Source organism: Notolepis coatsorum (assembly GCF_963971535.1).
Source record: "Notolepis coatsorum genome assembly, chromosome: 16".
Classification (NCBI taxonomy): domain Eukaryota; kingdom Metazoa; phylum Chordata; class Actinopteri; order Aulopiformes; family Paralepididae; genus Notolepis; species Notolepis coatsorum.
Window position 1 is genome coordinate 46,187,997 of NC_140180.1, and position 13,483 is coordinate 46,201,479.

Genomic DNA, 13,483 nt, shown 5'->3' on the forward strand with positions numbered 1-13,483 from the left:
ATGGAGGAGGAAAGGACAGCCAGGAGACAGGAGAGGAGACTCAGGAGGAATACACCTGTTACCACTACCACAATTTACTACATTTACATGTCCTACCTGCAATAGGACTTGTGGATCCAGGATAGGACTATACAGACATCAAAGGACTTCGATGGACAACCACAAGCAAGTGTGTGTGTGTGTGTGGGTGTGTGCACTATTTGACAGAATTTGTCTGGTTTTGCTTTGCAGGACAGAGGGATATATTCCTAGTAACTATGTTGTGGAGGCTAGAAATGGACTGGAGAGATTTGAGTGAGTATGAGATGTGCTGTGCCTGTCTACATGATTGTGTCCATTATGAAAACAATGATAGTGTCCATTATGAAAACAGTGATAGTGTCCATTATGAAAACAGTGATAGTGTTCATTAAGAAAACAGTGATATTTCGGGCGGTTGGGTGGCGCAGTGGACATTGCGCTCGTCACCAACGCAAGAGACACCGGGTTCAAATCCGGCTGTCGGCGTTGCCTCCGGCTTGGGCCGGCCGTCATACTAACTCAATTGGCAGAGTCAGCGGGTGGAAGTCGATGGGTGGTAATCTGGACGTTGTGGACAGCGACTCCTACAGGTCGGTTGGGGGACGCCTGCACAGCAGAGACAGGAAATAGCGGGGGTAGTGTGAGCCTCCCACACGTTACACCTCGCCAATGAGAGTCCGCGCTGGCAGGTGAAAAGATGTGACAGGCTGCCTCCTCGTGTACCGGAGGAGGGGACACGTGATGCAAGGCTTCTATCCTCCCTACGACCGACCTGTGGGGGGCATATGCAAGCAACATTCAAGACAGGGGAGGGGAGAATTGGAAACAGCGAAATTGGGATGGAAGAAAATAGAAAAATAAGGAGAAAAAGTGGATAAAAAAAAGAAAACAGTGATATTTCATTATGAAAACAGTGATAGTTCATTATGAAAACAGTGATAGTTCATTATGAAAACAGCGATAGTTCATTATGAAAATAGTGATAGTGTTCATTAAGAAAACAGTGATAGTGTCCATTATGAAAACAATGATAGTGTTCATTGTGAAAACAGTGTTAGTGTTCATTATAAATTATGCTGTAAGGAGTCCATAGATGGAGAATAATCTTTGTGGAACGTTATGAACCCCAAAGTAACTCAGCATGTGTGTGACATCATGAGGAGGTCAGGCTACTAATTTATATACATTTGGATTATTGCTTGGGCTGGAACTGATTGAGATGTACTGAATCAGAATCAGAAACACATTAAAATACATACTTTCACCAAATACAGTAAATGTACATTAATATTGTCTTAGTGACATTGGTGCAAAGACGTACTGTAACAACAATGTATGAAGTTCCACAATACAACATACATACTGTACCAACAACTTATCAAGTTCCACAATACAACAGACATACTGTACAAACAACGTATGAAGTTCCACTCTACGACAAACACACATGGTGCAATGACAACAGGACCTCACATGCAGTGCATAGGACAGCAAGACAAACAATGGACTTTACGTATCACTCTCTGTGTATACTTAGTACTACATACATCAGAGTTAGCGGCATACAGGGTTTCTTGAGATGTATTAAATGACCCTGAATTCTGAAGCATGGAATCTGAAAAAGAATCTGAGGTCCATCACTACACTCTTACAAAATTATGATTAATCTACACTTTTTCCACAGCTGGTATTGTAAGAACATGAATCGCAGCCAGGCAGAAAACCTGCTGAAGACTGAGGTGAATTGAATGAGTGACACACACACTGTTACATTTGAACTATTGCACTGAAGAACCATATAACTCCATTTTGACATTTCTTGGACAGCCCACACATTTGCAGTTGTAAAGTCAATCCAAATCACTTGGAGTGTGAATGTGATATATCACAACAAAGTACTCTACTGTCTTTAACTGTAAATGAACACAACACTCTAACTCACCATCTTTAGATAATAAAGCAGTCAATATCTACTGTCTTTAACTGTAAATGAACGCAACACTCTAACTCACCATCTTTAGATAATAAAGCAGTCAACCTCTACTGTCTTTAACTGTAAATTAACACAACACTCTAACTCACCATCTTTAGATAATAAAGTACTGAACCTCTACTATCTTTAACTGTGAATGAACACAACACTAACTCACCAACCGTTGTGAGTTACATAGCAACTGTGGCAGACGGTATTGTCCTCACAAAGAAGGCGCGGGTTTTCCCAAACCAGAAACCTTGGGTGGACACTGGACAGCACTATAAGAACAGCCCTGAACTCACGCACCACGGCTTATAACCTGGGCAGAGAGTCAGGAAATATGGAAGAGTACAAGGCTTCAGTCTACACTCTGCGCAAGGCTGTTAAACTTGCTAAGAGGACATATGCTGAGAAACTGGAGACACAAATGGCACAAAACGACACAAGAGGCTTGTGGAGGGGACTGAAGACAATAACTGACTACAAAGTCAGCGCCCCCGAAATGGGGAGCGACGACGCCTCTCTCGCGGACAAACTCAACTCCTTCTACGCTCGGTTCGGTGTAGACAGTGTCGCCGCTAGCCCTCTGGCTAGTGACGTCACTGGCGCACCGGCTGTTGTGGAGGGGGGGGGGCAACCGCGGGGGGGCGGGGGCGCTCTCTCGTTGTCGGAACACAGTGTGAGAAGAGCATTTATGCAGGTGAACACCAGGAAGGCTGCGGGCCCAGATGGTATAACAGGACGCATACTTAAGTCCTGTGCAAACCAGCTTGCCCCGGTGTTCACCGCCATATATAATCAATCCCTGGCGGAGTCAGTAGTCCCTGCCTGCTTCAAGATGTCTACCATCATCCCTGTACCGAAGAAACCCTCCCCAACATGCCCAAATGACTACAGACCGGTGGCACTCACCTCTGTGGTCATGAAATGTTTCGAGAGGCTGGTCAAGGACCACATTTGTGCCTCTCTCCCCAGTGATATGGACCCTATGCAATTTGCATACAGGACAAACAGGTCCACTGACGACGCGGTCTCCCAGGTACTGCACAGCACTCTCTCCCACCTTGACCGTCAGAAGGGGGGCTATGTGAGACTGTTGTTCATTGACTACAGCTCAGCGTTCAACACCATAGTCCCCACCAGACTGGTGGACAAGCTGATCGAGCTAGGTCTGAGCTCCGCCCTGAGCGCCTGGGTACTGGACTTTCTGAGTGAAAGACCCCAGGCGGTCAGGGTGGGGGGTCAGACCTCCAACACCATCACCCTGAGCATCGGGTCCCCCCAGGGCTGTGTTCTAAGCCCCCTGCTGTACTCACTCTACACACACGATTGTGTGGCCAAGTTCAGCTCCAACTCCATAGTGAAGTTCGCCGACGACACGGTGGTGGTGGGGCTGATCTCGGACAACGACGAGAAGGCCTACCGAGAGGAGGTTGAGGTACTGGAACGTTGGTGCCAGGACAACAGCCTGCTCCTGAACATTGGTAAAACCAAGGAGCTGATCGTGGATTATAGGAGAGGACAGCAGGAGACACACACACCACTGATGATTAACGGGGCTACCGTGGACAGGGTGAGCAGCTTCAAGTACCTGGGGGTCCACATCTCAGAGGATCTGACATGGTCAACACACATAGACACAGTAGTGAAGAAAGCGAAGCAGCGCCTCTACCACCTGAGACAGTTAAGGAAGTTCAGAGTATCGGGGAAGATACTCCAGTCCTTCTACTCAGGAGCTGTAGAGAGCATCTTGACCGGAAACATCACTGCCTGGTATGGGAACAGCACGGCACAGGACAAGAAGGCCCTACAGAGAGTGGTGCGCTCAGCCGAGCGTACCACGGGTATGGCGCTACCTCCCCTGCAGGCTCTATACAACAAGAGGTGCAAATCCAGAGCCTGCAGGATAATGAAAGACCCCCACCACCCCAATAACAGCCTGTTCCAGCTGCTGAGGTCAGGCAGACGCCTGCGAACCCCAGCTACTAGGACGGAGAGGCTTAGGCTAAGCTTCTTCCCCCAGGCCATCAGAGCCTTGAACAATGAACATTGAGAGACACAGAAACTGAACTATCCACACACAAGCACACACATGCACATACACGACACGCACGCTGAGCACGCTCACACACTAGCAGCCACTTTAACACTCATGCCGCACATACGCACACTTATGGCCAGAGGAAAGGCCACTTTAAATTAGTATAACATCAGGAACAGTGTATTGCACTACTAAAGCTACCTAGCATGTCCTATATGCTCTGTAAATACTATGTACAGATACCGAGATGGCACACCATGTACCTGTTTATTGCACTGTTGTTTTTTACTGGATTCTATTAATATGTTGTACCACTGTATTTTTATTGGATTCTATTATTGTTATGGTTTGTAACCGACCCCAATCGCACAACACAAGACAGGTATGAGAGTAAGCCAAGAACTGGGCATTTATTGAAAACAACAGAAAACGGCACTGTCCCTTTAAGGGAGAACACAAATCACAGGAAAACAAGAATAGGGAAAAAGGCACAGTGCCTTTAAGAGGCGAGCTGGCTAAGGGGAAGGCTAAGGGAAGGCTAACGGACTGGGCCAGGGCAAGGGACAAGGCAGGAACAGGGAGGACTAGGAGGACTGGACAGGGAGGACTAGGAGGACTAGAAGGACTGGACAGGGAGGACTAGGAGGACTAGAGAGGGGAAACAGGGACAGAGGCCCGCGGAGGCGGGCTGGGGACAGGGAGGACTAGGAGGACTAGAAGGACAGGGAGGACTAGGAGGACTAGAAGGACTGGACAGGGAGGACTAGGAGGACTAGAAGGACTAGAAGGACTGGACAGGGAGGACTAGGAGGACTAGAGAGGGGAAACAGGGACAGAGGCCCGCGGAGGCGGGCTGGGGACAGGGAGGACTAGGAGGACTAGAAGGACTGGACAGGGAGGACTAGGAGGACTAGAATGGGGAAACAGGGACAGAGGCCCGCGGAGGCGGGCTGGGGACAGGGAGGACTAGGAGGACAGGACAGGGATGACTAGGAGGACTAGGAGGAACTGGACAGGGACAGAGAGAAACAGAGTCAAGGCCTTGGACAGGGCGAGGGCTGGAGCTGCTTACAGGGAGGAGTAGGAGGGCGCAGGCTCAGAGAGCGCATCTGGCGCGGAGGTCTGAGTGGTGCGCGTCTGCTTGGAGTACGCGCCGGTACGGAGGGCGCATCTGGCGCGGAGGTCTGAGTGGTGCGCGTCTGCTTGGAGTACGCGCCGGTACGGAGAGCGCATCTGGCGCGGAGTCTGGATGCGCGTCTGGAGTGCGTCTGGGGTGAAGAGCGTGTCTGGCTCGGAGGTCTGGATGCGCGTCTGGAGTGCGTCTGGATGCGCGTCTGGATGCGCGTCTGGAGTGAAGAGCGCGTCAGGCTCGGAGGTCTGGATGCGCGTCTGGAGTGCGTCTGGATGCGCGTCTGGGGTGAAGAGCGCGTCTGGCTCGGAGGTCTGGATGCGCGTCTGGAGTGCGTCTGGATGCGCGTCTGGAGTGAAGAGCGCGTCTGGCTCGGAGGTCTGGAGTGGAACACTGGAATACCTCCCGTAGAGGATTAGAGAGCGCAGTTCAGTGTCTCCCTCCAGGCAAACGGCGACAGGAGGCGAAGGCTTGAGTGCATCTCATGCCGGAGATGAAAACAGCATAAAGACAGAAACAGAAACTCCCGTAGGAGCCTACAGACAGAGAACCTCCCGTTGGTGATAGAGATATGATACGGAACGACCCGACCCGGACTGAGGGGAAGAGCGAGGTACTTAAAGCCCACAGGGGCACTAATTAGAATACACATCAGGTGCGTGATGGTAATTGATACTCGAACTAGAAGTGTGTGTTCGGCACCAGACCAATCAAACACATAATGACAGGTAGTCCAAGGGTGTGGCTGCTGAAGAGCAAACGAGAGTAAACGAACGCGAGGGTGGGGGCTAGTGAGGTGAGGAGACAGGGAATTAAAGGTCAAGGGAAAGGCGAACCTCACAATTATATGTTGTACCACTGTATTGCACATCGTCGCGGGCAAGACCAGCCGCATTTCACTGTATACCTGTATGCCGTGACAATTAAAACTCTTGACTTGACTTGACTTGACATCTTCAGATAATAAAGGTTGAAAACGGAGTTACATGGTTCTTCATCTGAGGTACTCATTTGACCATTGGTAACATCTATGCGTTACCTGCACAATACCATGTATCAATTATGTATTGACACAAGTATTAACGATGTCTTTAATGCTATACTTGTGGTCATCGCACACAAAAGCCTTTTCATTTTCACAGCTTATGTGTTGTTTTCCATTCTCAGAACAAAGACGGGGGGTTCTTGGTACGGGATTCCAGCAAGGCTGGGAAGTACACGGTCTCTGTGTTCACCAAGGGAGGAGGGTGAGTGAGATGCGACGCAGCTCACCGCCTCACTGTATCCACACAGGCCCCCGGCCGAGAGTGCTCACACCAAAAGAAGAACTGTTGCATAATGAAAGCGGAAACAGTAGCCCTACAGAGGAAGAGAGATGTAAATGCACTTCATGCAAAACCGTGATTAATCTATACTGTATCTACAGGGCCTTTCAACAGCGTAGACGTGAAGAGTGACCTGTTGCGGGATAACACACTAACTTTCTGTTGCGTGATCGATCCGTGATAACAGAGTGTTGAAAGCCTGTCCTTGTTGACTAAAGTTGAAGCTGAACTTTCGCTGTTTCCTTCCTCCACAGGGAGAGCGCGGTGAGCAGCAGACATTACAACATCTGCACTACCGCACAGGGACAGTTTTACCTGGCAGAGAAACACAACTACAACAGCATTCCAGAACTCATCAACTACCACCAGCACAATGCAGCAGGTTGAAAATATACATTTTATAGATGTCTCTGGAATCAGTATTCCCACAAGCATAATGTGCTATTTGTCATTATGTGCTGCTTGCCAAGGCATAACATATGGTTGGTGCATTTCTCTCACCAGGGATGGTCAGCAGGCTGAAATACATCGTGTCAAACCGAGCCCAGCCTCCATCAACAGCAGGGCTTGGCTATGGTAAGAGATTGTCTGTCTGTCTGTCTGTCTGTCTGTCTGTCTGTCTGTCTGTCTGTCTGTCTGTCTGTCTGTCTGTCTGTCTGTCTGTCTGTCTGTCTGTCTGTCTCATAATCATCATCATCATCATCAACATCATTATCATCATCATCATCATCATAAACATCAGCAACACCCATAGATGTCCTACTACTAATAATAATAATAATAATAATTCATTTAATTTATAGAGCGCTTCTCAGTAATCCGAAGTCGCTGACAGTAGGCAGAAAGAAAAGAAAAACAAAGAAACAAAAGAAACATAGAACGACAGGGGAAACAGGGAACAATATGAAATACACAGGAACATAGAGCCGCAATAACAAACAATAACAACAGGATGGAGGAGGGTGGTTATGGGTAGGGAAGGTTAAATGCTAGGGAGAACAGGTGGGTTTTGAGACGGGATTTGGAGGTGGAGAGTGAGGGAGAGTCTCTGATGGTCTGAGGGAGGGTGTTCCAGAGTCGGGGTGCAGCACGTGAGGAGGCCCGATCACCAAAACCTTTGAGTTTGGATGACGGGACAGTGAGGGAAGCAGTGGAAGAGGACCGGTGGGGCGGTAAGGGAGAAGGAGGTCAGTCAGGTGGGGGGGGGCCAGGCTATGGAGGGCTTTGAAGGTGAGGAGTAGTATTTTGAAGTGTATGCGTTCCTTGATCGGGAGCCAGTGGAGAGAGTGGAGGACAGGAGTGATGTGGTCACGGGACCGGGTGTTCGTGAGGAGGCGGCCTGCTGAATTTTGTAGAGGGAGCGGGAGGTGATGCCAGTGAGGAGGGAGTTGCAGTAATCGAGGCGGGAGGAGATGAAGGCGTGTATGAGGGATTCAGCGGCAGGTGGGGGGAGGCAGTGTCTAATTTTGGCGATGTTGCGTTGGTGAAAGTAGGAGGTTTTGACGATGGAGCGGACATAGGGGTCAAATGAGAGGGTGGGGTCCAGGATGACACCGAGGTTGCGAACTAGGGGGCGGGGGAGGGGGGGTGATGGTTGAGTACTATTATCATCAAATTAATATTCATGAATCATGACTTGAACAGTAGCCATGGCTTTTAAACAAGGAGCTTTCCTTGTCCCCGGTTTCTACTCTGGATTTAGGTCAATACTTAAGGCAACACAAAGTTACGAAAAGAAGGAACACTTTGTCCTATTAAATTATTGAAAAAGACTCACTTCAAGGGAATGGGGGGGTGTGTATCTCTCTGTTGTATCTTTCCAGGTCTGTGGGAGATCGAGCCCCGCCACCTCACCTTCATTAGAGAGCTTGGAAACGGCCAGTTCGGAGTGGTGAAGTATGGCAAGTGGCAGGGGCAGCATGACGTGGCCATTAAGATGATTAAAGAAGGCTCCATGTCAGAAGATGACTTCATCGAAGAGGCCAAAATCATGATGTAAGCAAAACCTTTTTACGGACATAGACTGATGATGACACAGTGTCACTGGTGGCGAAACCACATTATTTAGTCATTCCAATTCCCTTCTCCTTTCACTCAAACCAGGAAGCTGCGTCATGAGAACTTGGTGCAGTTGTACGGCGTCTGCACCAAACAAAGGCCCATTTACATCGTGACAGAGTTCCTCTCCAACGGCTGTCTGCTGACATACCTCAGGGAGGGGCTGAAGGAGCACCCCACCTCCATCCAGCTCCTGGAGATGTGTAAAGATGTGTCCGAGGGCATGGCTTACCTGGAGGCCCAGCAGTACATCCACAGAGACCTGGTGACGTGATGTTGACGCTGCATTATATTCATGCCGTACTGTATTGCTTTTTGTTGGGGAATATCCTCGATGACATGTTTCAAAATGACAGTAAAAAAAGTATTGTTTCTTTTTCCCCTTCAGGCTGCCAGAAACTGCTTAGTTGATTTAAATGGCACCGTCAAAGTGACTGACTTTGGACTGTCCAGGTAAAATAGCACTTATTACAGAATAATTACAAATGATCTATATAAGAGACAGACACAATTTATGCTAATCCCATGCAGTTTTCGAGCAAAGCATGTTAGTAGGGAGGTTAAGCGCAGCAAATAGGGTGTTGACTTCAGGTCACGATGCAAAGGTCCCCTTTGGTATGGAAGTACATTAGGGCCATAGAAATACATGTATCCAAAGACACAAAGGGAGATCACACTTTGTGTGTGGAAGTGGCCTAGCACGTCTGGCCCTGTCAAAATGGTTCTTCATCAGACGCTGGCATGTCGGGTGGAGCGGGGCCTGGACCTGTCCAGAGGCAGCGGGAGCTCCCAGCCCAGCATGAGGGAGGGAGGCTCGGGAGACTCCTGTGGTGGCGTGTCGGGTGGCCTGGTGATGCAGCAGCGTCTGGAGGAGGCTGGTGGTGAGCGTGCACCTTTGTGCCAGGTGGGCCCTGGTGCCAGTTTTTAATGATTGGTTCAGCTGTTCCAGCCCTCCGCTCACAGCCGGGATGTAGAACGCTGCGTGATGTAGTGGATCTCACTCGCCTCCCTGCCACAATAGTTGCTCAGTGACATCTGATAGCAAGATGGTGGCCGCCAGGCTCGCCCCGGTACAAGCTCTGTTTATGTCTCTGTCTCTCTTGTCTGTGCTATTTGTACGTAAACCGCTCCACCGGTGTTTGAGCCTGACTGTGCCAAGTGGCCCTTGTGTACCATAGCCAGGATACGCCCCCGAAGGGCACCTGGGACCACAGTGCAGAACCCATGACCGACACAGTGTGTCATTCGAAACTGACCACTCCTCCCTGATCCTGAAGTAGGTGAGCAGCTCGTCGGGTACCTTCGCTGGCCAGCCTCGTCCGAGATTATGGGGTTGTCAGCTGAGGTGTCCCGGAGCTCCCACAGTGACACTGTCTCCTGAAGGGGTGTGTGGAGGAGCTGGACGAGGTCATGCTTGGCCTGGTCCCGTCCAGGGGCTGAAGTTGGGCCTGTGTGTGGGCTGGGGATTGAGCGTGATAGCAAGTTGGCTACCATATTATGGTAGCCAACTTGGCCTGGTGGTCCATTCACAGTGTGAATAAGTGCCCATAGAGGTACATGCCAGCACTCACATGCCCAGATGCACGCTAGGGCCTCTTGCTCCCCCACCGAGTATCACTGTTCAGCGGCTGAGGTGGGCCTATTTCTGCATACTGTGGTCCCTAAACAGTCTTAGAATCGCATTAGACTCTCGTGGATCCTATGAGCCCAACTGTATTCACGTATGATGATGTTAGTCCCCATAGTAATGAGACAATTTCTTACATTTTTATTTTTATTTTTACTTGACCTCCCTGTATAGAATTACCTCTTGTGACCATTAGAATAATCACAGCCTCGTGAAACTTTTAAGTTATGATACCACCAATACTTCCTTGTGTATACTCCTAGTATTGGCCTACTACTAGTTTTTACTTATTAGAGTTTTTTTTATTTAGTTCTTGGGCGATGTTGCAAATTGTGGTCACTCACTGGTGGATGTGGGACAGAGGATGGGATGGCTGCACCTACACTCTGGCGTGATGGGATGGCTGCACCTACACTCTGGCGTGAGGATGGGATGGCTGCACCTACACTCTGGCGTGATGGGATGGCTGCACCTACACTCTGGCGTGGTGGGATGGCTGCACCTACACTCTGGCGTGATGGGATGGGATGGCTGCACCTACACTCTGGCGTGGTGGGATGGCTGCACCTACACTCTGGCGTGGTGGGATGGCTGCACCTACACTCTGGCGTGATGGGATGGCTGCACCACATTGCGTTAGTGGCACCGTGGGTCTCGACGGCTTCCTGCTTGTTCAGTGACATTCTCAATGTGTTGCTTCTTGTCTTATTTGTTGGAACAAGCTAAACATACTTGGCCAACACACTTGATTCTGATTAGATTAGATTCAAGTGCAACAGCAATATACAATGTCCAGGTGATAAATCTGTGTACAAAATATACAAATTAGTACTACTGAGTGTAGTGCTAATCAGATGTATGTACAGAGTGGTATGTACAGTGATACAGGTGTAAATACAGTATGGTAGTAGTCATGCTGGCCAGCAGCGTAACTAGTAAGAGTAGGCTATGTACAGATATATAGTATCTACACATTATGTAGACGGACTATGTACAGGTAAATACAGACAGGTGTGGATAAATATATATATGCGTGAGAATAAATATATATATATGGTATATACAGCATTTGTACATGCTATCATACAGAGCTATGGGTTATATGCAGGTGTATAAGTAAGTATATAGAGGGGTTATATGCAGGTATATTCAGACAAATCTGGATATGTATGCGGTAATATAAGAATATAAATGTAAATATAAATACGCTGTATATACAGCTCTGTTGTACATGCTATCATACAGAGTATATGGGAATCGGATTCTGATTTGGGGTTTTCAACCTAAATTCAATTTTCTTCTATCATCTGGTATCGTACTGATAGATTTTGAGTCTTGTGATCTTGTTAATTGGGCCACTATTGGGTGGGTTTTGGTTTTTGGTGCTTGAATTGTCAATATTCTACCAAGCTCCTATTCACACCATAGGGGCAACAGCATGGCAAACAGGATCTAAACTCAAAACACTCATATCTGTTTCAAAATAAACTTTTCTCATTGAGCATTGCTTCACGACTTCTCCTCCTCTTGCTTCATGCACAAATTACAATTTTGTGTGTTTTTGAGAAAGATCTTGGTCATGCATATCCACAAATGGAGCCAAAAGAGAGCTGCAGCCAACTCCAGTGCCTAAAGAATTTGGTCAAAGCCGATGTCAGATGACACAAACAATAAAAACATATGGTGAGGTAAAACATTGACATCATAGTTATACTCTGTGGTTCCAGGTATGTCCTTGATGACGAGTACACAAGCTCAGCAGGTTCTAAGTTCCCTGTCCGCTGGTCTCCCCCTGAAGTCCTCCTCTACTGCAGATTCAGCAGCAAGTCAGACATCTGGGCATATGGTGAGTAAAAGGTTAACTGTGCTTTTTCCCTTTCATTACAAATTATATCAAATCATACATTTGTTTACTGTGTCCCCTACTGAAATACTTCATCAGGAATTCTATTGTGGGAGGTGTACACCTTGGGAAGGTTGCCCTATGAACGGTTAAACAACAATGATATAGTGGAGCAGGTGTCCAGAGGTCTGCGCCTTTACCGCCCCCAGCTGGCCAACGACAAGGTCTACAGCATCATGACGAGCTGCTGGATTGATGTGAGTGTGATGAGTGATTTCCAGCATTTGTCAATGACAAGGAGGAGCAAACTGATTGGCCAGTCAGTCTATTTAGCTAAACTGCATAATAATTGTTCATTTTGCCCATGTCTTGATATGAGCAAACATGACAATAAACCAGACAGGAAGTCAATCGTAGCTGTTTGATGGCAACTAAAGAGTTTTACATTATAACTATAGCAACAAACCAAAAATTCCACTGAAGTTAAGCATGGCCCCTTGCATGGTGGAAGCCTGGCTAGACCCTAGAATAAGAATTCAAATTCTAGGGTAGACAATGCAAATGTACTGACAAAATCCTTTTCTTTTGAATTGAAGAATAATGCATAATTTTAATATTTTCCTTTTATATAAAATATATTAACACTTTCACAATCACCAGATATAATTTATCACATACTGTAGCTATATTGGCCTACAAAGGAGAACCTTAACTGTACGAGTGGTAAGACAGGAAAATAGATTCAAGGTTTATTTCCTGTCCTGATGAAGCTATTATTTAAAAGCAGATAGTAACATATTAGTGTCTATCTGCATTATGTGTCTATCTGCATTTACATTTTTAAAGAAAACTAGCATATTAAATATTATTAAGAAGAATTACACATTTTTAACGTGACACCTAGCTGCTATAAGATAGATACTGTAGTCTTAATGGACAGGCTCCAATCACATAAGGCTTGTTAATTTAGACACTCTATTGTATGTTGTATGTTCAGCCTACTTCATGAGGAGATCATCTATATTCTGTATCAGTGTTCTGATCTTGTGTTCAAGCATGTGGACAGTCAGATAGTGGCCATCTGTCATCTGAGAGCCTCCCTCACATTTCCTCTCTTCGTCTATTGATTTTGTAGAAGGCAGACGAGAGACCCAACTTCCAGGAGCTGGCATTAACCGTTCAGGACCTGCTCTATGAACTCCAGTAGATCACACAACACACACACCTGGCCTTCACACAAAGTATCATCCTGCAGGCCCATGGTTTTGAAGACATTGGTGAAAACAGGGACACTCGCAGCAAAGCTCATTCTAAGAAGAGGGCTTTTCATTACCAGCTGAACATGGGACTATTGTCATATTCTGAGATCCTCTGTAATGTGAACACATATACTGTATTGTATGTGTAAATGTAATGTTTTGTTACTTCTAACTTGTGTTTTGAATAAGTATCCATTAGTTAATA

General features: G+C 47.3%; 1 protein-coding gene across 1 annotated transcript in view; it reads left to right on the forward strand.

Moving 5' to 3' along the window:
* btk (Bruton agammaglobulinemia tyrosine kinase) overlaps positions 1–13,483 on the forward strand; it is a 43,116-nt gene extending 29,633 nt beyond the window's left edge. The window contains exons 8-18 of the mRNA XM_084331820.1: positions 232–294; positions 1,706–1,760; positions 6,334–6,413; positions 6,746–6,873; positions 6,996–7,067; positions 8,315–8,486; positions 8,595–8,814; positions 8,938–9,002; positions 11,904–12,022; positions 12,119–12,276; positions 13,155–13,483. Coding sequence (XP_084187946.1) covers positions 232–294; positions 1,706–1,760; positions 6,334–6,413; positions 6,746–6,873; positions 6,996–7,067; positions 8,315–8,486; positions 8,595–8,814; positions 8,938–9,002; positions 11,904–12,022; positions 12,119–12,276; positions 13,155–13,226 — 1,204 coding nt within the window. The 3' untranslated portion in view covers positions 13,227–13,483. The remainder of the gene's footprint in view (positions 1–231; positions 295–1,705; positions 1,761–6,333; positions 6,414–6,745; positions 6,874–6,995; positions 7,068–8,314; positions 8,487–8,594; positions 8,815–8,937; positions 9,003–11,903; positions 12,023–12,118; positions 12,277–13,154) is intronic.